The 23,184-nt window shown below is 42.3% G+C and overlaps 2 protein-coding genes across 7 annotated transcripts in view; one reads left to right on the forward strand and one right to left on the reverse strand.

Moving 5' to 3' along the window:
- The window catches only part of ube2f (ubiquitin-conjugating enzyme E2F (putative)), a 101,683-nt gene extending 96,404 nt beyond the window's left edge, over positions 1-5,279 (forward strand). For all 6 annotated transcript variants that reach the window (XR_008723750.1, XM_055638471.1, XM_055638470.1 and 3 more), the window contains 3 exons: positions 479-511; positions 1,189-1,251; positions 4,532-5,279. Coding sequence is in view for 5 of the 6 variants with exons in the window: in XM_055638471.1 (XP_055494446.1) it covers positions 479-511; positions 1,189-1,251; positions 4,532-4,582 (147 nt within the window). In the remaining variant the exon portion in view is untranslated. The remainder of the gene's footprint in view (positions 1-478; positions 512-1,188; positions 1,252-4,531) is intronic.
- Positions 5,280-11,455: 6,176 nt separating this feature from the next.
- Positions 11,456-21,696, reverse strand: ramp1 (receptor activity modifying protein 1). Its single transcript, XM_055638472.1, has 3 exons — positions 21,540-21,696; positions 14,964-15,102; positions 11,456-11,950 (listed from the first exon to the last, which is right to left on the reverse strand). The coding sequence occupies exons 1-3, from the start codon at positions 21,580-21,582 to the stop codon at positions 11,695-11,697; spliced, it is 438 nt and encodes a 145-aa protein (XP_055494447.1). The 5' UTR covers positions 21,583-21,696; the 3' UTR covers positions 11,456-11,694.
- Between the last annotated feature and the right edge of the window lie 1,488 nt (positions 21,697-23,184).

The raw sequence follows: 23,184 nt of genomic DNA on the forward strand, positions 1-23,184 counted from the left end.
CTCAAATTGTGGAGTATAGAAGCAAGTAAATAAATGATGGGTCTTTATCCCAAACATGGAGGGCACTGTAAGTGTATGGAGTTGTGGTCATTGTCAGATGAGCAGAGGTCAGGTTGGACGAAAGCAGTGATTGGGATTGTGAAGATGTTTTGTGGATATGGAGGGAAAGATGAAAGATCTTCAGTTGCTTCTAATTGCAAGGGGTTGTTACATCTGAACTGCTTGTTCACATTTTTTTGGTAATTGGATTCAAATAAAAAAACTTGCCAGTATTCAAAATATAATATAATTATGGTCACTGTGGGGGTAAAAGTAAAAGTAAAAGAGTGAGAGATGCTGGTGTAATGGTCACTTTTCCTACACCCTTGTGTAATCCTTGTGTGAATACATTGTGAATCCTCTTATTACGACAATCATCTTATTGGTTTGTTGCATTGGTACTTGACAATGTATTTCATCTCAATCTTTTCCCCTACAGGATGTGGTCTGGGGATTGAATTCTTTATTTACTGTAAGTATCAGACTGATCAATGTTTAAGCAAATATGTCCTCTGCATTGAATTATTCATGTGGTGTATAATGGACAGCTACAGACTGAAATCTCATTAAGTGATTTGGTGGTTTAAAAATAGAAAAATAGATATGTGGGAGTGTAGTAACGGTGGGAACATAAACAAAAGTTGGGATGGTTTTTATACATAGAGTACCACATGGGAGTGAACTACAGACTGAGGTTGGAGTGGGAACTTGTTGCACTTGGTGCGTCATCCTTGATTAGTGAGGATATCAAAATTTGGCAGTTGTTACTTTCCCTCGCTAACAGAGCTCCAGGCTATTTTTTCCCCTGAATGTACAGCAAATGAGAATAACAAACTTGACAAGAAGCAGAGAGCAAATACTTGAAGCCTGCATCAGTTTCTCAAGCACTATGTCATAGAGCCATAGTCATACAGTGTGGAAACAGGCTCTTCGACCCAAGTTGCCCACATCGACCAACATGTCCCATTCTGCCTGTGTTTGGCCCTTATCCCTCCATACTTGTCCTATTGCTTCTAAAACGTTGCAATAGTCTCTGCCACAACTACTTCCTCCTCCCCTGTGCTTTGGAGAACTGCTCTCTGTCTGTTTTGGTATAAGTTTGATTAGTGGGTTGCTGGCTCTGAACATTCCTCTCTTCCTGTATTTCAGGATCTCTTGAACTTTGATGATCCCCTGAATATCGAAGCTGCAGAGCAACACCTGCGTGACAAGGTAGGTGGGTAATGGGCTGAATGATGCAGGGAGCAAGCTGTTCGCATGTGGGCTGTGGGTGTGGGTTGCTGCATGACTACTGATTTCTGGGCCGTGGGCGATGCTGCAACGGGCAAGGGTTGAAGTGTGGGCAGTTTTTTGCCTGTTCATGGCTGTGTATACTGCTCATGCATGAGGGAAATTCTGCTTCTGGGAGGTGGGTTGTAGGAGTTGGGGCAGTGTTGGTGCTGGGGGCAAGAGGTGAGGCCTCTTGTAGGGTTGTAGACATACGGGGGCCATAGGACAAGGATGTGCACATGTGATGGGAATGTGTGGATTTGAGGGAAAACGTAACATGGTGAATTATGGAACGTGTCAGTGGGGGGATAATAAATCTGGCAGTGGGGGATTTTTGAACAGACTCTGTATAGTCCAGAAATAGTGTGATACAACACAAAAACAGGTCCTTCAGCCCACCGCATCCATTCTGCCCGTTGTACTAACTTGTACAAAGCCCATTTTCCGACATTGGGTCTATAGTCATCAATGCCTTGGCGATTCTAGCGCTCATCCAGTTGCTTCTTAAATGTTGAATGAATCTCTGTCTCAGTGCTTCCACACCTCAAAAAAACATTTCCTGAAATAGAATCCCAAATTTCTTGGAATTTGACGGTATTTCCTGAAACTTTCAGAAATGCTTCCTGCGTGCTATTTGTTGTTGTTTTTCTTTCGCGGGCACACGTTAACAACACAAAGAAGATCAAGGCAAAACAGATCTATGTAACTGCACTGTAGCTGCCTGCTTCTGTTACTCACTTGTACAGTGTTATGCAAGGCATTATGCACTGTGCACATATATGATGTAGCCTAGCCTGCATGGTATGCATATTGTGTGTTCAGTGCAGTGTGTGCCTGGAATAGTGTCGCAAATAACTCAATACAACAATCAATCAATCAAATTATTTATTTGTCACATGCACCAATTAAGGTACAGTGAAATGTGAGTTACCATACAGCCTCAAACAAAACTCAAACAAAACTACTGGGTCGTGACTGCTCCCTCCCTCTCCCCCTTTCCCTCTCCCCCTTTCCCTCTCCCCCTTTCCCTCTCCCCCTTTCCCTCTCCCCCTTTCCCCCCTCCCCTCTCCTCCTTCCCCTCCTCCCCTTTCCCCTCCCCCTCCTCCCTTCCCCCCCCCCTCCCTCCACCTCCACCTCTCTCTCCCTCCCCATATCTCTATCCCGTCCCCCTTTCCCCCTCCCTCTCTCCCCCCTTTCTCTCCTCCCCCCCTCCCCTCCGTCTCTCCCTCCCCATCTCTTTCCCTCTCCTTCTCCTCCCCCCCTCTCTCTCTACCCTCCCCCTCCTCCCTCCCTCGCAGCGTTGGAGAGCTGGCGGTCGGTGAAAGGGGGGGGGGGGAGGCAGGGACCCAGACGGAGCGGCGCCTGGTGTTGGGTCACGGCCGCTGCCAGGATTCGGTTCAGAGTCAGTCTTTCCCGCTCCCGTCTGGCAACGGGAGAACGGTCTCCACGGACCGCCAACAGCGGACCCACTCCCTGGACTCTAGGCGGACCGGCGGCGGCGAGGCTCCGATGCCGCGGAGGGAGGCGATGGACCGGGTGGGCCGACGCCGCAGCCCCAGAGAAGCGGGCACGCCTTTTTTCCCCAAATCATCCCGCGGGCTGGATTGGACCCCTTCGACACCTCCTACCCAGCGCAATATTCCACCACTCACCCAGACTAGGCATGAGGCGTCGAGGCGATGTATGATTGTATGAAGTGAAAAAGGTGGCAATCTGATCCCGCCCGGGGCCCACTGCACATGCGCGGGGAGACGGCGTCATTTTGCATCCCTACCGCGTCACCAGCCTCCCCCAACTGAGCAGGCGTAGATAATCGTAAATATTTTTTTTTCCCCCCAAATCATCCCACGGGCCAGATGTGGAAATTTCCCAAAATTATTTAATTTCCCTAAAATTACCCGAAGAGAACCAGAATTTCCGTAATTTCCTTCAAAGTGGAAAAACTGCTGTCTCCACAGCCCTACAGGCAGCTGTTCCGGATTCCAACCACACATTGTATGAAAGGCCACCCCCTTAGATGCTCTCTAAACCTCCCAATTTTAATCTGAAACCTATGCCCTCTTGTCTTTGACAGCCCCATGATAGGGAAAAAGAGCTTTACTTCTTCTTTCGTGTCCATCTTCCATGTTTCAAATATTGACATCGCTGTCATCATCCATTCTGAAAAGGACACAAGCTTCCGGCGACAATCAGTGGGAGCCATCACTTGTTGCAACAGATGATGGTGGTAGTAGAATTAGCTCGGGATACTTCCAGTTTCCTGCCCCGCATGTGGACGCTTCTGCTATGGGGCCAGAGCTTTACTATCTACCTTTTATCCCCATAATTTTAGCTATCGTGGATTGTAGGTCATATCAAATTGATCCATCATGCTAGGAGTTCCACGGTGAGATCATCAAATTAGTCACACTTCCCCTGCTCTCAGCCCTGTAATATTTTGCAGATCTTTTGCAACATAGAGCAGCTTAACTATTTATTTATTCTATAAGAAAAGTATTTTGTCAATGTGAGCATTTCTTCAAATATGCCTTTAATCTATTATAAGTAGAACAATCCCATTTTCTCTAATGCTTCCAAATAATTAAATGTCATGCTTTTTATCATCTTAATGAAATTGTTCTGCACCTCCTTTGAGTTTTCGATGTTCCTGCTGAAGAATGATGCCCAGGATTGAACATAATCATTTATCTGAGACTTAACCAGTCTTTATATGAAGACAGTGAAACTTGCATTTGTAAAGCCAAGAATCCCGCGTACTACATGAACAGTCTGCTTGGCTTGTCCTGCAGCTTGGTGTACAAACACCCATGGTTCTTGTCTGTCTTGAAGTCTTGCTAAAATTCTTTGCTAAATTGATTGATTGGCCATTGTAAATTGTCCCCAGTATGTGGGTGAGGGGTAGATTCTGGGAAGGGTTGATGGGAATGTGGAGAGAATAAAATGGGATCAATTTAGCATTTGTGTTAATAGGCCTTTGATGGTCAGCATGGACTCGGTGGGCTGAAGGGCCTGCTTCTGTGCTGTCTCTCTCTCTGACACTATATGAAAATTAATTTTGTTCCAAGTGATGGTCTAGCGCTTCTCCATCAATATCTTTTTGACGAGTCTATCATTGCCAAGTTCATCAATGGTTCATTTTTAAAATGTGTCTGCATTGCTAGGGGTGAGCAATTTAATGTTTAAATAAAAACGATGTCCGACAGTTTTTGTGTTGTCCCTACAGGAGGACTTTCGGAGTAAAGTGCAGGATTATATTAGACGCTTTGCAAGATGATCATATGAGCTGTCTGATGGGACACTACTCCAAGCTGTGGAAGCCAAGTCTTCTGCCTTCTGATGTTGATCGTCAATTAAACACTGGATTGTGACGGTCCAATATCACTGTTGTTATGAAGAGAAGCTGTTGGTGCTACTTTGAATTCAGCGTCAGTACAGCAAGTGATGGGCAACTTTGGGCTAAGATTCAAGAATAATTACTCTTATTGTGGCAAAATAGTTGGGTTTTCTTCAATTATAAGGACTGTACAGAGCACCTGGAGTCTGTCTCTTTACTGATTGAGTCACAAAAGACATTTTTTCTAGTGTAATATGGTGTTGTTTGGAAACCACAATATCTTGCAACAAAAGGTCTTAAGACATGTGTTTGAAGCATTAACAGCATGCGGCTTGCAAATATTAAACAACTGTGGAAAATGCAGAGTAGCACTTGAGCCAGTGTCTCTGTCATCGGGAGGGGGCATTGTCTTAAAATGGACGCAACTCTTGATCCCACAGCTCCGCTTGGTCAATTAAAGTATGTCTGGTGAAGATGTTAATTGTTTGAGAATTGTAATTCCCTACCTAAAATTCAGGTTTGTTTTGTGATATATATAGCGCACCTATAAGTACATCTCTTGCCAGATGTGAAAATGTTGTGTACTTGCATGTATGCATATATATTACCAAGTGTTTATTATATAATTTATATGTGATTTCACAGTGCCATTGATGTTATTCCACCTCCCTCTGTAATCCCCTTACCCACAGCTCTATGTTACTCATCGTGTCCCTTGCTATAGCTCCCTCACATTAAGCAGTCCCCTCACAACTCAGCACCCTGCATTACAAACCATATCTCTGTTGATGATCATGCACCGTTATACTGTCATTTAGTACCGTGTCATTTAATGGTGAGGGAGGAATTTCCAACATATTTGGAATATAAGAATGTTGATGGATTTTGTGAAAGGATCCTGATCAGCCAATGTCCTGGGGTGTAGAATAGGAGGATTGACTTCAATGGGCCAAGTGACTGAACTGCATTCAATACTGCTGGTAAGTGCCTTAAATATTGTGCAAAAACACGTGTAGCTGAAGGCTGTGAAATGACTTCCATGTTCAAAGCCATTTTTACTTTTGAGGGATGTGTGAAAGACGTAAGGTGTTACTGAGTTTGCATTTAGATCAGGATAGCATATAAGCACGCAAACCACTTCACTAGGGCTGAGTGGCCCAATTGTGAAGGTGTTTATGCATGTAATTTACTAAATTTAGGTACAGGAACAAATCTGATATTGGGTGCTGATGTTGTTTTGGCATCTGGAAACCAGCAAGCGACTGCTAATGTAAAAAGTAATTCAATCTAGGCAGGCTGCAGATGGTTTATGTAAATGAAATTTAAATGCTGCTAATTTGATACGACTGCACTGTTTAAATTTTAATCAGTTAATACTACTCAGGTTTTTGTTTAAAATATATATTATCCAGTCAAATAATGAACACATTATGCATTGAAGTTTTTATTATTTATTGAACAGCAATAGACAGTAATACTCCAATGTTACCTGAAAAACAGTTTTCACTGTACAACAACTGCCTGACAAAACTGTAAAGCAGAAAGGTTGTGCTATATTGGCGTAAAAGTGTGTTTAGCATCATCACAGAGGCTTCTAAGTTATTCTGCTCTCCATTTTATTTGAATAATTTAGAGACACTGGAGAAGGTTCAGAATAGATTCCCAAGAACAATACTAGAACTGAGGTCTCGTGCCAACTAGGAAGGTTTAACCTTTGATTTTGTCTCTCTTGGAAAGAGTAGGGTGAAGACAATTTGATAGAGATCTTTGGAGATGATTAAAGAGTTACAGGGATGATGTAGAAACTAAAGTAATGAACACAAGAAAGTGGTGAATAAAGTCATTAAGGAAATGACGAGTAACTTTTTTTTATCCAAGGGCAATCTAACTCATTACTGGAAGTGGTATTGGTGGTCGGTTCTTTTGATAGAGGGACACTTATCAGAAAAGCTGTTTATAAATTATGCAAAATGACCTGTTGTTAAGTATTTGATGTGACCTCTATGCATATGGACTTTGCAGCAATATGAACATCATCCTCTGCTTTATACAACAATAATGAACATATAAAGATACAGTACTAGGCTAAAATATCTGGTTATACATCTCGTATATTTTGTGAAATATGGGCTGATATCGTGCGCATGTGTGATGAAGTATGTACAAACAAAGATGTATGTAGCAGTGCATTACAAACTAATGACCCAGAGTTCCAGTTTCATTATGACAATTTTGATCATATATTGATGTATATATCAATATACAATTGATATTGTATATCAATTTTGATGACAAAATCAAAGGCCAAGGTTGCTGGCGCCCAACTGCTTTCTGACTTGGTCATTAAATGAAAATATTACAATAAAAGAATAAAAATAAAATTTGGCTGAAACTAGACATCAAATTAGGATGGAATGAAGGCTTGCTTTTTCTCAGATGGTTTATGGAATCCTCCAGCTGTGGTTTGTTGCCATATTTCAGAATGAGATCTGGCAGAGTTCAACGGTACTTTAATAAGTAATTCCCACTTGAAAGCACAGTTGACTCTCCATCATTATTGATAATTGATGAGATGGTAGTTGATTGATAATGGACAAACATTGGGTTTGTCTTTCATTTGTGGAGAGTACATAAACTGAATTAGTTTCTGGAAACTGGAACAGCTTGGTCTTGGGCATGTCTGAACTGGAGCATGGAAATCACTTAGCATTTGCTGCATTTGCTTCCCTCAACTGCTTGTTTTTGGACACAGTGGATTGGCAGAAGGTAAGTTTATGCAATGAGGAAACTCAGGCAATAAGATTACCAATTTGATGCTGCTTGGCTGAAATTTGTTATAGATACCTCAGCGTTGTCTTTGGTACTGGCATGTTGGGTTGTGCCATCATTAAGTATGTGGATTCTGCTGTAGATGGACAATGAATGCTGGCCAGCTTGTGGCCCCAATTCTCCCAAACTTATAATTATTTCCTACCATTCATAACTAGATGTGACAGGGTAACAAATATTGGAATGGATCCATTGGTTATTGAAGCTGTGTGGATACCTCATTAAAGATGTGGATTGTGATGCTTTTGCATGCTCCTATGCATTCCTAATTAAGCTAATGTTAATGCCCTGACTTGGTCATGTTGAATGTACAATTTGCTTGACCAAATGTTTGTGGCATACGTTTCTGATTTGGCGATAACTTGTCATCGTTCGTCAGTATTGTCTGATGGTCCTCTCTTAATCTATCCAATTTAGTGCAGTGGTGGTGCAACACATCCGGGGGTGTTCAATGACTGAATAGAACATTATCTCCAAAGGTTATTGCATGAATATTGTTTATGACCAAACATCTATAACTGGTAAATTGCCTAAGATTTTTTCTGCATGATTTTCACCTCTCAGCCTGAATGTTATTCCTCAGGAAGTAATGATGCTATGAAGCCTCTCTTGGTGATAGATATTATCATTGTTTTGAGCGCACTTTGCGTCCTTGGTATAACATGTGCTCTGAAATAGGACTGCTTCATCAGCTGAGGAACAACAGAATGTAGTAATCATAAGGTTTACTTGCTGTGTTTTACGTGATGGAGTGAGTGATGAGTTTGTTGTGTTGATGAGACACGACCCATAAAAGGTTTGTGATTGAGGCGTCCAGAGAATTGATTGAAAGATTTAACTCCAGAGTTGCATTTATGATGGACCAGATAAGGACAATGGATTTTTTCTAAGGAGGATTAAACATCTCTAGTCCTTGACATCTGATACAACATAATGCCTGTGCAGCATTAGCTCTTGATACTGCTTGTTCAGTTATAGTTCCTGAAGTGTGATTCTGCTTCAACATGCGTATTACTGACAAAACCAGCATTTGTAATCTATTGTCCTCGAATTGTGGCTGGAACGGGGTACTGATTGGGGATGATCAGCCATGACAACATTGAATGGCGATGCTGGGCCGAATGGCCTACTCCTGCACCTATTGTCTAATATCACATGATTTATAATACTTCATATGCATTTATTAGTGTATGATGTATTATTCTGTGAGCTCTGTTTCTATTCTTAGACAGGCAATAATGCAAGCCCAACCACTGTTCCAGAACACTATTGTCACATCTCAGGGCTTGATAACCAGACAGCACCGTTTTACAGTGTTTGGAGAGAGGACCCAAAGTGACATAAGGCAGATATTTAACTTGACAGGTTGGTAGGATTTGTAAAGTGCCACCTAAAAGATGGGGAATGCTCTTAATTCTTAAGAGAATTGGGAAAATGCTTCTATTTTTAATTCCATGATTTGGGAAGCAGCCAATCACCCACTGTGTGAACAAAGCCATCCTCTCAATTATTTCCTTGTAACCCATTCTCTGTCACATGCTGTCAACTCGCTGTTTGTTCTCCTACCACTCAACTGTACCGGGACAAATCACAGCGTAAATTAACCCACCAACCATGTCTTTGGCACAGGGAGAACAGGCAAACTACACACATTGCAAGTAAAGATTACATTTAAAAGACAATTGCGCCATCCACATTGCTACTTCAATGTAATATTGGAAGAAAGAGTGAGATTAGGACAGTCTGGATCACTCCTCAAAAGGGGTAGCTCAGACTTAATAACAAGCTAAATAGGTGCCTTCTGTGCTGGATTACGCTAATGGTATATTTTATTAATCACCAAAGCATCATTTACGTCATCCAGTTCAGGTGAGAGTCAACGATGTGAAGGAAGGAATTGCAGATGCGGATCTATGATCCTTGATACTGAATGCCTAGTCACCACATCAGGAAGTATAATACTACTTGAGACTGCATACTCTGTTGCTAGCTTATGGCATTTTTTAATTCCTTGATGGACATTGGCAGCAAGGCTGTTATTTATTGTCCACTGTGCTCTGTTATGCTGACTGGTTAGCACGCAACAAATGCTTTTCACTGTACCTCCGTACACGTGACAATAAACTAAACAAAAATGAAACTTTTCACGCCTGGTCAACCCAAGATCTTTGTGACTATAAGTCGCCTACTAATTGTAATTTCCTCCACCTCTCTGCTATCATCAAATGCATCACTTTCCAATATTTCTGGTTGTAGTTTCATCCTTAAAACTTTGCAAATCCACAGTGCCAATATCCATCTTCTGGTGTATGCTTTCAATCACAAGGATGGAGCTGCTCTTTCAATTCCTGTTATCCCATCATCAAATAAGCACAGGAACTGCTTCTAGATGGATCAGTCGGATTTGTTCAAACTTCACCCTATTGGTTGTTGCACGTGTCCTTTACATTTCATGGGCCACACGGGTTGGTTGTTTTCTCTACTCAGTTCCCACGTTGTCTGCTAATGTGACTGAGCTTCACCCCCCACCCACCTCACTTTAGTTCTCCATCTTGTTCCAGTAAATCTTGAGGAACTGAAATCTCACAAGCAATTGATAGCTTTCCTGTTGGTGTACTGCTTTCCTTCCACCTTGTACTGGTGAATGGCGGTGTGGAGTAGTGATGTGAGCTGATTCTTGAGGTGAACCAGACGGGTCATCCAAACTCCACAGCCTCATACCTTTTCTTCTGCAACGTTTCTGGATCAGGCCAACTCTCTGCAGCTTTTCTGTTTTCATCGCCCTCTCTAGCTGGTCTATATTGTTTCCTATCTATTTTTATTGTCTCCTTTTGCCTTGCTTCATCGTTACTTTAAAGTCAAAAAATTATTAATTAACCAACTACACCCCCCATTTACATCTCGCCTTACCCCAATACATCACAATTTCATCTTTCTCCAAACTCTGCATTTCTTGTCGGCAAGGTAGGAATGAATGTTTAGCAGTTGCAGCCCAGGCCACTACTGCTAATCTAGCACGTGTTATAGATCAGAAAGAACAACATTTTTTTTAGGTTCTATTACAATCTCTTTAATCATCTGATGGCCATATTTTTATTGATGTACTTTTACAAAATATCAATTTCTACTTTTCTCCTGCCTTGGAGATATTGAATACTTTGAGAAGCATTTTTTTTTGTGGACGGTGAAAGGGCGAGTGAATGCAGTGTGAGGCAAGTCCGATGGCACTAGACGTTCAAACTTGCTCTCCACATGGGTATGGTCGCGGCAGCTGGTAGAGCTGCTGTTTCACAATGCCAGAGAACCAGGTTCGATCATGACCTTAGGTGCTATCTGAGTGAAGTTTGCACCCTCTCCCTGTGACAGCAGGGGTTTACTCCCACATCCCAAGGGCATGAAATTATTTGTCTCTGTAAATTGCCCCGAATGAGTAGGGAATGGGATAACAAAGAACCAGTGTGAACAGATGATCGAAGGTCTGCATGGACTTGGTGGGCCAAAGGGCCTGTTTCCAAGCAGTATTTCTGAACTAAACGTGAACTCAACCAATTTTCCATCCTTGAGCCCAGATACTGAAAGAAACCATCGACCATCCCTGATTAGTTCTTTTTAAATAGTCCTGATGCTGCTCCTACTTGCACGTTGGCTCAGCACTGACCTATAATCAGAGCCGAAGGGCAGTCTTTTTCCCCCCAAAATGCGATGCAGCCTGCACAGTTGGTTGGGTAAATGTCAGCATTTCTAACATCTGAAATCCTGAGAAATGTTCTAGATTAAAACCTCATGCTGTGATTTCATTGCTCACTGTTTAATTGATTTATTATTTATTCCTTGAGGCTAATTAATTCTCCTCGGAAAAATACGTCAGACTGGACATCAAAAGTTCACAAAAGTAGATAAATGGGTTTGATATAGATGCACATATGGCTTGAGTATGTTTTGTAGATTGGTGTAGGGTTTAGTCATTAACATAGTCAACCTAACTGCAATAAAATGTCAAACTTTTATTCACTAAAGTTACATGCTTACTAACCCAGTGCAGATTGTATTCAACTTTGACAGAGAATCCAGAATGTAGCAATCTAGATGTTATTTACTCACTGTTTATGTACCAAACTGTTCAATTTCAGATGCCGCAGTTTATCCCCTCCAATGCAAAGGTAGCTAGGACAATATAATTGCAAGTCAGATAGATAAATCATGTGCCCTCGGACCAATTGTTGTTATATAATCCCCTCATTCCGTTTGCTTCTCCACACCACCAGTGCTGTCACAAACAGAGTAATCATCACTGGGATGGCAATGAATGGCCCTACAATGTTGTTTGGAGGATCTCCCAATGCTCTCCCGGAGACGGAACAGTTTTCAAAGTATTCCTTGTGAATGGTGAGGAAGAACTGGTCCACTACTTGATTTGGCCAGAAACAATCCATCTTGTTAGCAATCAAAATTGTGCAGTTTGTGAGATCTCCATAGGAACTACAAAGAAAATGAGAACATTCATCAGCAAGTGCAGTGCAAAGGTGCCCTGGAAAACATTTACATATGAATGAAAATAGAGCTGATTAATGATCCACTGTGAAGAAAACAGAAATACAATTAAGACAAATACGTATTTCTGGGCGACTCAGTTTCCTGTTCTCATGGATCGCTACAGCCAAAACATTAATGATTCCTGTCAATGTTCAACATTTGGTTATTAATCTTTAAATGTAACAGGGAAATGGAGATGTGCCAAATGAATGCAAATTGGGGTTCTTCATGAGAATTGCAGACAGTACAGGTTGCCGAAAATATGTAAGGTACAAAACTAATGTTATTTCAGGGCAAGGAAACTGCACAAGGTATTTAAACTGCTCAGTCTGGACAGAATAAATAAGAATGTAACCAGGACTACTAAGAGTAGCCAAGGGAACGTCAGGTCATCTCTACTAGTCAATGAGATCATAATACATGCTGATCACTTTCCCATCTGAAAGTATATTGATCCCCATATAAAAGTATATATTTACACTCACCACCATCTGGTACATGGTCCAGCTAATAGTTATCCTTTGAACACCTGTCATAATAATAGTTATCAGATAAACAGACTGTGAGCTTGCTATTGGCTGCTGTGTTTCCAATCTTAAACAGTACTTCAAGAGTACTTGCATTATCGCATAAAGCATTGGATCAACTTAAGGTTGTAAGTAGTACTGAATAAATGGTCTTTCAATTTTACAATACACAATGACAAATTTTTGAAACGTCGATGGTCAGAGGTCTAGATCGGTCTGCTTTGCTGTTGTATTTTGCTCGCCTGTGTTCATTCTCATTCCAAAGCTTTAACTCAAAGCTGTGAGACTTAATGTACATCACAAAACTCGGCACTGAGCAGCTCAGGGCATGAATACCATGGGTTATGTATTTTACTAATCTCAACCAGGTTTAATGATTAGTTACAAATGCATGCATGCATACATACACTCAATCATTCAAAGCTTTCGTACTGATACTCACATATGCACACCCATTATTCAAATCTCTTTTATAATCTGTATGTTTTTAATGCCACAGAAGTGCACAAACATACAAGGAGGCACATGCATATATATGTGCGCGCACACACATATCCAGTTTTGCAGATTTGATTTTGACTTACCCTTGCCTACCAATTATCACATTGCCTTGACAGAGCAAGGTTCGGTCTTAAGCCAATTGGAGACCAGGCTCTGCAAATGTACTAATGTAAACACGTGCACACATATTTTGATCCATATGTATGAGCATAGACATGTAATTTTGGCCAGACCATCTTCAGTTGACTTCCCACTCCCAACTTTCTCCAAACCATTTCTCTCCCTTGACTCCGTTCTACTTGCTCCCCTCTTTTCCCTCAATCGCTCTCCATCTGCTCCCTGTCCTCTCAGAGCCACTCCACCAATCACCAATCATTTTAGTTGAGTATAGGAGCAAGGAGGTCCTTCTGCAGTTGTACCTAGTGAGACCACACCTGGAGTATTGTGTGCAGTTTTGGTCTCCAAATTTGAGGAAGGACATTCTTTCTATTGAGGGAGTGCAGCGTAGGTTAACAAGTTTAATTCCCGGGATGGCGGGGTTGTCATATGCCGAGAGAATGGGGCGGCTGGGTTTGTACACTCTGGAGTTTAGAAGGATAAGAGGGGTCTTTTGAAACATATAAGATTATTAAGGGTTTGGACACGCTAGAGGCAGGAAACATGTTCCCGATATTGGAGAGTCCAGAACCAGGGGCCACAGTTTAAGAATAAGGGGTAGGTCATTTAGAACGGAGATGAGGAAACACTTTTTCCACACAGAGAGTTGTGAGTCTGTGGAATTCTCTGCCTCAGAGGGCGGTGGAGGCCGGTTCTCTAGAAACTTTCAAGAGAGAGCTAGATAGGGCTCTAGAAGATAGCAAAGCCAGGGGATATGGGGAGAAGGCAGGAACGGGGTACTGATTGTGGATAATCAGCCATGATCACATTGAATGACGGTGCTGATTTGAAGGGCTATATGGCCTACTCCTGCACCTATAGTCTATTGCCCTCTAGTCCCAGTAGTAGCTGTGCTGCCTGAAGCCTGTTAATGAGGCCAAAACCTTCAGCTGCCCATCTGGAGCTGCCTGATACCAACGGTTTTCAGCTTTTGGGAGCTTGCATATCCTCAGCTGATGAAAGTGGTTTCACCATGCAGGAGCATCCCAACCTGTCACTGCCATCACCCACTCTGCACTAGATACAGACACAAACAAGTATGTGTAGGAAAGAACTGCAGATGCTGGTTTAAATCAAAGGCAGAATGCTGAATGCTGAAGAAGGGTCTCGACCCGAAACGTCACCCATTCCTTCTCTCCAGAAATGCTGCCTGTCCCGCTGATTTACTCCAGTATTTTGTGTCTACATACAAGTATGTGAATGCCCTGATCAGCACGCCAAGTACCATGAAGATTGATTACTTTTCTCCTTATTGCAGAGATCTGAGGTAGGTGAGATGTTGTACTTAACTTGAACTTAATACAGATGGATATGACCTGCTGCGCTTTGGAGCTCAACACAGGACTGCATTTTATCCGTGTTCAAGAAGGAACTGCAGATGCTGGAAGATCGAAGGTACACATAATTGCTGGAGAAACTCAGCAGGTGCAGCAGCATCTATGGAGCGAAGGAAATAGGCAACGTTTCGGGCCGAAACCCTTCTTCAGACTGATGGGGGGTGTGGGGGGGAAAAGGAAGGAAAAGGGGAGGAGGAGGAGCCCAAGGGCGGGCGGATGGGAGGGTGGGAGGAGACAGCTAGAGGGTTAAGGAAGGGGAGGAGACAGCTTTAAGGAAGGGGAGGAGACAGCAAGGGCTAGCAAAATTGGGAGAATTTTATCCTCCTGCTTCACTGTTCAACCACATAGACATAGTAACATAAAATGAGGAAAGTGCAGTTTGGAAGTGGTGAAATAATTGATTATTTTACAATGTTCCCTAGTGAATCCCAAACATACCTTAATGTTTCACCCCAGTCACACCAGAGTTTTTGTCCAACATCTGTCATCTGAAATCTGTAAGCCTCCAAGCAAATGTGTTTAATGAGATAGGAGTAATAGGCTTCATTGCAGGCAGTAAGCAGATTAAGTTGATGTGCTGTGAATAAATTATAGATAACAACTTTAGTAAATCAAATCGAGCTTTGTAAACTTGTAACTTTCACAACAGTCCGCCTAAATCTACCCGATCTCCCGGTTGCTAAACACTTTAAAGGGCCTGTCCCACTTTCACGACTTAATTCCCGACCTTTTTTACTCGTGGATGTTTTTCATCAGGCTAGAAAAAATGCGGCAACCTACTTGATGCCACGAGTACCTACCACTAGCGTGATGACCTGCTACCACTAGCGTGACGACCTGCTACCACTAGCGTGACAACCTGCTACCACTAGCGTGACGACCTTGCTGCGAATACGAGTCAAGGGCAACCTCGGCAGAGGCCGTGAATTAGGTTGTGAAAGTGGGACAGGGCCCCTCCTATTCCCACACTGACCTTTCTGTCCCGAGCCTCCTGCATTGTCAGTGAGGCCCGGTGCAAATTGGAGGAACAGCACCTCTTGCACCCCAGCGATATGAACATTGACTTTTCTAACTTTTCCTCTCCATCCCTCCCTCATCCCAGTTCTCCGACCAGTCTTACTATCTCCGACTACATTTTATCTCTGTTTGCTTTGTTGTGATCTTCCCCCAGCTAACAATGATCTATTCTACATTTACCTTGATCTCCATTCCCCTTGTCCTATTTTCACACTTGCTTATCTATGTATCTCCCTCTCCCCTGACATCAGTCTGAAGAAGGGTCTCGACCCAAAACATCATCACATTCCTTCTCTAGAGATGCTGCCTGTTCCTTCTCTAGAGATGCTGCCTGTTACTCCAGCATTTTGTGTCTAACTTTGGGTAAGGATTATGGTTTAACTCCGAATATTTATATAATAATGGATAACAGTAGCTCACTTACAAACATACCATCCTTATAAAACAAATGGGCATCTGTCATCAGAAAGGCAATAGGGATGGTAGAGTCATGGAAGATTTCAGCATTGGAAGACTCAGTTCATTATCTCTGCATTTGATCATTGCTAAAATACTACAAACCAAACATAAGCCCCTCCTACTTCCCCATTGCCCTGAAAAGTTTCCTGATTGAATTAGTTCCACCAGAAATTGGAATTCTGTACCTTAACTTCTCTGTCCCCACCTCCTCATAGGTGCAAAACAAAGTCAATTGAATACTAAATGAGTATGTCATATTGGGAGAAGATAAGGAAATTAGAAAGACAAAGAGACTGCAGTAAATAAAGTACAGCAGATAGATAGTATGATGAAATTGTGAGCATTTGGTGAAGCAATTTTAAAACATAATAAAAAGCACAACTGTGGTAGATCAACTAGAAAGCATCTCCCAAACCCCAGTTTCTCCACCAAACGTCACCTTAAGAGTTTCCTTCCATATTGCACTCAAGCCTGATTTGGAAACATATCCCAGTGCTATGATTGCCACAGGGACAGCTGGCAATTAGCAATTAAATAAATTACAAGTTGGCATCACTTCAGCAACAATGCAACTTGGATTGTTGAATCTGGGTCAAAGGCAGTAAATCTATATGCTGGAACTTGTCTCACATCAACGTGCTCGACTCTTAAGGGCCCTCTGAAATGGTTTAATATTTATTGGAAATTTAGGCAAGGAAATTTAGAAACTTGACTTTCACGTGTCAGAAATGAACATCTAAAATAACAAATGAAGTAACACTGAAGAGTTGATTTAAGTGACCTGATACAGATTGATTGATAAGAGGCACAAAACAAGGATAGGTAGATAATTAGTCAAGTGTTCTCACCTCGCTCTATTCCTATTGTTTTATTACTAATGCCATGTTTTAATCACCTTCAAAAAATGGATCGTCACATCTCAGCATTAAATTTCACCCGACACCTGCTCTTCTTAATCTCTGACTTTATCTTCCACTAAATGTTATTCCCTTTGTCACGTATCTGTACACTGCTCGATTGTAATCATGTATAGTCTTTCCGCTGACTGGGTAGCACGCAACAAAAAGCTTTTCATTGTAACAAACTAAACTAGCCCACATATATACCTGCAGCCTCATCCTTCCTGATTATCAAAACTATCACCAATTTGTTATAATTGGCAAATTGTTATCACCCCTATTTATGCCCCAATCATTATCACACAGCACCAAAAGCAAAGGGACTATTACTGGGTCATGCAGAACCATACTCCGCACAACCGCACGTTATGGTACGAGTGCAGGCAGGTGGGACTAAGGGGAAAAAAATTTGTTCGGCATGGACTTGTAGGGCCGAGATGGCCTGTTTCCGTGCTGTAATTGTTATATGGTTATATGGTTAACCCTCCGGTTACTGAAACTCCCAGTTGCCCATTACCTTGTTTTCTCCCAACCAGCTGACTTTTACTCCATGTGTAGGAAAGAACTGCAGATGCTGGTTTAAATCAAAGATAGACAAAATGCTGGAGTAACTCAGCGGGACAGGCAGCATCTCTGGAGAGAAGGAATGGGCGACGCTTTGCTTCAAGACCCTTCAGACTGATGTCAGGGAAATGGGCGGTACAGAGATAAAACGTAATCGGAGACAGTAAGACTGGTAAAACTGGGAAGGGGAGGGGGATAGAGAGAGAGGGAAAGCAAGGGCTACTTGAAGTTGTTGATGAACTTATCCGAGAGAGGAGGAGAACTTCAAAGTAGACACACCTGGAGGAGATTTAGCAGTGGAGCAGACAAAATGTGTAGGAAAGAACTGCATTTATTGATTTAATCGAAGATAACTTTTAATCCAAATTGGACCATTCTCTTGAATCCTTAAATTTTACGTTTCCGATCTGTTATTAAGAACTTTGTCAAATGGCTTGTTAATATCCACAAAGACTACATCAAATATAGTCCCCATTAACTCACTTGTTGGTTAGACACAACCTTTCCTTAACAAACCTAGCCATTCTTGACTAAATAATGCATATGAATTGTTCCAATAATTTGCTGACAGGGGTGATGGTGGAAGCAGATACAATGGTGGTATTTAAGAGGCTTTTACACAGAAATACGAATATTTAGATAATGGAGGAATATGGATCATGTGCAGGCAGAAGAGATTAGTTTAATTTGAGCATAGACATCGTGGGCTAAAGAACCCTTCCTGTTCTATTGTTCTATATTTTATGAGCCACCTCAGTCTTCCAAATATCAGAAAATGTTGGTGGGAGGCATGTGCTGTTTCCTCCCTCTCTTCTAGAGCATGTATTGGATATTGTCTTCAAGATGCTCGATCCCTTAATGTTACCCCATCTCTAATATATATTTTTATTATGTCTAACACTTCACAATCCTCATCTTTAGTGTTAATGTCATTCCACTATTCTGTGACAACAGACATAAAGCAATTGAGTAGAACTTTGTGCATGCCTGTCTCCATAAACAAGCTCCTATGTTGGTCTATGTTAGCATTTGATCTAATAGTGTATTATCAGTATCGATTATTTTGCATTATCCAGCTAATTTCCACGACAGAACACCAAACAGAAACAACTACCGGTGTACTGAAAGTGGAAATGGTTGGCAGTGCAAGTCTTAAATATTCAAGAATAGTGTTGATTCAGAGAAGGAATCTGGTCTTTTTTCAAAAAGTGTTCAAGTAAATTGCAAGTGATGAGAAAATAAATGGTAGATCTCCAGTTAAAACACCACGGGTCTGCTGTACTGTGGGGGACAGTGAATCTAAGTCTTATTCTTACCCCCAGCGGTCAGTCAGAATTAGAGACTCAAAATGCTGGAGTAACTTAGCGGGACAGACAGCATCTCTGGTGAGAAGGAATGGGGTCAGAATTAGAATGGGTATGAAATTGACCTGAAGCTATTTGACTTAATTGGTCAGGGCACTGAGTACAAGAGTTGAGCAATCATTTTCGAACTGTACAAGACGCATGGAGTACTGTGTGTAATTCTATTTGCAATACTGTAGGAAGAATGAGATTAAGCTAGCGAGGGTGATGAAAAGATTCACAAGGATTTTGCTGGGATTGGAGGGACTTGAATTATAAGGAGACACTGGATAGACTGGGATGGTTTTCCCTTGAGCAAAGGAGTTTGAGTGATGTCATTGAGAGGTTTATAAAATCATAGAAGAATGGATAAGGTAGATAGTGACAGTGGATAAATGTAACGAGCTGCCGAGGGTGAAAGAGACTGGTAGTTTTAGTTTAGTTTGGAGATGCAGCATGGTATGGGGCCCTTCGGCCCATCAAGTCCATACTGACCATCGATCAACCATTCTTGCTAGTTCTATGTCACTTTCTCATCCATTCTTTACACATTAGGGGCAATTTACAGAAGCCAATTATGTTATCTATAAACCTGCACATCATCTGGGATGTGGGAGGAAACAGGAGCTCTGGAAGTACAATACTAAGACATAACGATATTTGACAAGTGCATGGATAGAAAATGTTTAAAGGGATATGGTCCACACATAGCCATATGGGACCAGCTTAGGTAAGCATGTTGGTTGGGCCAGAGGTCTAGTTTCTGTGATGTATGACCAACCTTAATGATACTGCAAGATGTTACATGATGATTTACACTAGCTCTATATAAGTATTCAACTGAAGGTTACAGAAAGCTAACAAATTCATAACGTGTGTTTAATCGTCAAGTAAATTGAAGAGCAAAAGTTGTAAAACTCAAATGGTGGAAAATTTGAAATAAAAACAAATGCTAGAAATAATCACATGGCTGACAGCAGTTGTGGAAAAAGATTGGGTGATGCCTCAAGGGACATCTGTGTTCAGTCTGAAGTCGTGTCCCTGAATGTCCTGTTACCTGTCAATTTAATTCTCCATTCTCCCACTCTGGCCTAAGCAGCAATAATGAAGCTCAATGCAAGGTTAAGGAACACCTAATTTTTCCTTGGAAATGTTGCAGCCTTTCCAATTCAACAATTTCAGGCAACTTGCTTTCATATTTGTTCATTTCTGCAGGTTATACATCTGATATTAATTCAATTTTTTTCTCGCCCCATTAATAAAGTCCAAACTGCTGGACATTTCCTACAGCTCCACAATTCACAGCTTTTACATTTTCATGTCAACTTTCATGTCTCTTGTCAACTTCCCTCATAAGGCCTGGATGGTTAAATCAAAAAATTATGATATCAACCCTGACTCTCATATTATCAGAAATGTTTCCTTTGTCCTAACCGTCCCTCTGCAACTTAGAAGTAATTTATTGTATCTCTCCTAATTCTGATGGAAGGACTTCAACCTGAAATATCAACTGTTACACTCTCTCCTGAGGCTGCCGGACCTGCTGCGTATCACATATTTGTTTTAAATTTCAACAGTGATCGGTGGCATTTGCAAACTACGAATGCACAATTACCACTCAAAGCGTTTGTGTGGTCACCTCGATTAGTTTTAGCTACATGATTTTCATGTTTCAAACATTACTCTCAAAACCAACACTCTGACGAACAGCAACACGGAGTTGATGACACCGAATTTATTTAACAACGCCTGATACACCCCCTTTCATTTTATTTTTCGAAGCACAACTACTGAGAATGGGACGATAAATATGCACGTCTAAATAAGCCTTTTATCATTTCCTGTGGCTGTCGGTGCAAGGAATTACACCGATACAAATGCATGTGGGAGACCGGCCTCTCTCAAGCCTCCCGTGCGGCGCCATTGCTAGTTGGAGCCTGCAAGGATTCATCGCCTCAAATAACAGAGTCCGGGGTCCACTCAGCAGAGTTTAGCGAGGAACCGGGCAGCACTGTGCGGACAAATGTCCAGCAATGATAGTCAAAGGGTTGGCTTCAGTCTTCGCTGGAATTTGGCTATCAGTGAAGGTTTGCGGAGATATGTCATTAATTAGCAACGTAAAACAGCTTCTCAATCCACCTGCGTTTCAGCGTCCAACCTCCTCACTTTCGCAGCTTTGTGCTTCTTTGTCTCTGCTGCTGTGACCATATCCCAGGCATTTTTCCAGCGCACTCTCTCCCCGTGCTGCGTCTCCACAGTACAATTTCATTTTTTTAGGGTGTCTATATGTGTGTCAACTTGTGTTTGCATAACTCTCCCTGTCCATGTGCCTCGTTTAGTTTTCTGTGCCTCAGGTTGTCTCTCCATACCTCCCAGTACCTGTCTTAACCTGTGTTGCTGTAACTCTGCCCTGTTTTGCAGGCTGCACCGTCATTCCTCTGCACTCTACCTCTGAGGTCTCCTGTGCTTCGTCTCTTCCCCTTCGTCCGATACCGTCGCCATCACTCTCACCAGCCCGCGGTACATGGCAGCGTTCCCCGGCGCCACCACCGAGGCGGGCGGGCGGGGGGAGAGCGCATGAACCGTGGGGAATGGACAGCGGAGTGGAAGCAGAGAAAAGCGCCAAGTCCCAGTGAGCTGGGACCGAAGACAATCCCCGGTCAGCACCGGCGCCGCTGCCTTTGAAAGGGAAAGAGGGAACCGAAGGCTGGAGAGCCCCCGAGGCAACTTACCGAGCAGCAAGGTTGCGAGCACCCGGCCGGTGCACGAAGCCATCGGGAGCCGTGCCGATAGACGCGGTGTGCGCGGCACTACCCGCGCTTGTAGTTGGCAGCCAATCTCAGCTCAGTCAAACCTCCAGCCCCCCGACTCGCTCTCCCCAGCTCCAGGACTCCTCCCCCGGATCAGTTCTCCCCCCCGAGCGCCACTGAATGAAATCAGAGTGAGCTTGGCACTCAGACCCCGGAGTCAGAGTGAGCTCGACCCTCAGTGCCCGGGCAGGGCGAACACGGAAACAATCAGGCCGATGCTAAATTAGTAATCGTGGGGCTTGAAGAATGACGTTGTAAAATGCAACGCCATAGATCATTATTGGAATTAACCCACGTTTCTAATTTTGCCTGGCATGGATACAATGGGCCAAATTGCCTCTTGGTGTGATAAGTCTCCATGATTCTAAGACAGTGATCTAAGGTCTCCTACAGTGACCGCAGAGATCGGGTTTCAACTACAGATTGACCCTGCAGTCCACAAACTGGCACCAACAAGAGGGTAATTCAAAATCCATAGAGGAACCCACCAAACCACAAAGTTATGCTGAACAGTGAATGATATCCATACCACAATAATACAAACCCTCTGATCAACATGTAATCCCATGAGGTGGGATCCTAAACATGCACAAAGCAAAATCAGAGGGATGGATGTCCAAACCATTCCCCCAACAAACAAAAGGGACTACAGTGGCTCTAAGACAAGCAGAACAAACTTGAAGCCTACACCGCAATCCTGAAATTCCCAAATGATCGCAAAAACTACAATGATCTTGAAAATCGTTAAGTGTCCCCAACACCAACAGGATGGCCGTGAAACCAGAAGATCAATGCAGAAACCACACATCAACCACAAAGTCTCAGATATTATAAAACTCAGACTGACACTCAGTGAGCCAACAGATCCACACACACACAGTAAAAAAAAGTATCCTTGGAAAATACCAATTGACAATGAAAACTAAAAAGGTGACTCAAACTCATAACCCAGAATGATCCCAATAATTATGCCGTGATCCCAAAAAGCCCACAATGACTTCAGACCATAACAGCCCTGAATCCATATAATGGCCCCAAAATTTCCCTTGTGGTGTAAAACCATGTACACTTACAAATTTAGACTGTCCTTAAAATCTTCAGTGTTCATTGTTGCAGACTTTACACTTTTAATCAGAACTATCTTTGTAACTGCAACACTATATTCTGCACTCTGTTTATTTTCTTTTTCACTATCCAAAGTGCTCATGTGAGGTATGATTTACCTGGATGGCACACAAAATAAAGTTTGTCACTACATCTTGGAACACATAATAATCATAATAATAAACCAAAGTTAACCAAACCTAGTTGAAACCCACAGCACGATCTAAGATGTACACTAAACTGAAGTCTGAAGAAGGGTCTCAACCCAAAACGTCACCCATTCCTTCTTTCCAGAGATGCTGCCTGCCCCGCTGAGTTATTCCAGAATTTTGTGTCTAACTTTGATTTAAACCAGCATCTGCAGTTCTTTCCTACACACTAAGGTTTATACTGTCAGCTCAATGCTACAGAGTGGACTTAAACACATTGATGGTCCACAATTCACTGAGAGATCCTGACAATA

This window comes from Leucoraja erinacea, chromosome 7 (genome assembly GCF_028641065.1).
Source record: "Leucoraja erinacea ecotype New England chromosome 7, Leri_hhj_1, whole genome shotgun sequence".
In the NCBI taxonomy this organism is placed as follows: Eukaryota; Metazoa; Chordata; class Chondrichthyes; order Rajiformes; family Rajidae; genus Leucoraja; species Leucoraja erinaceus.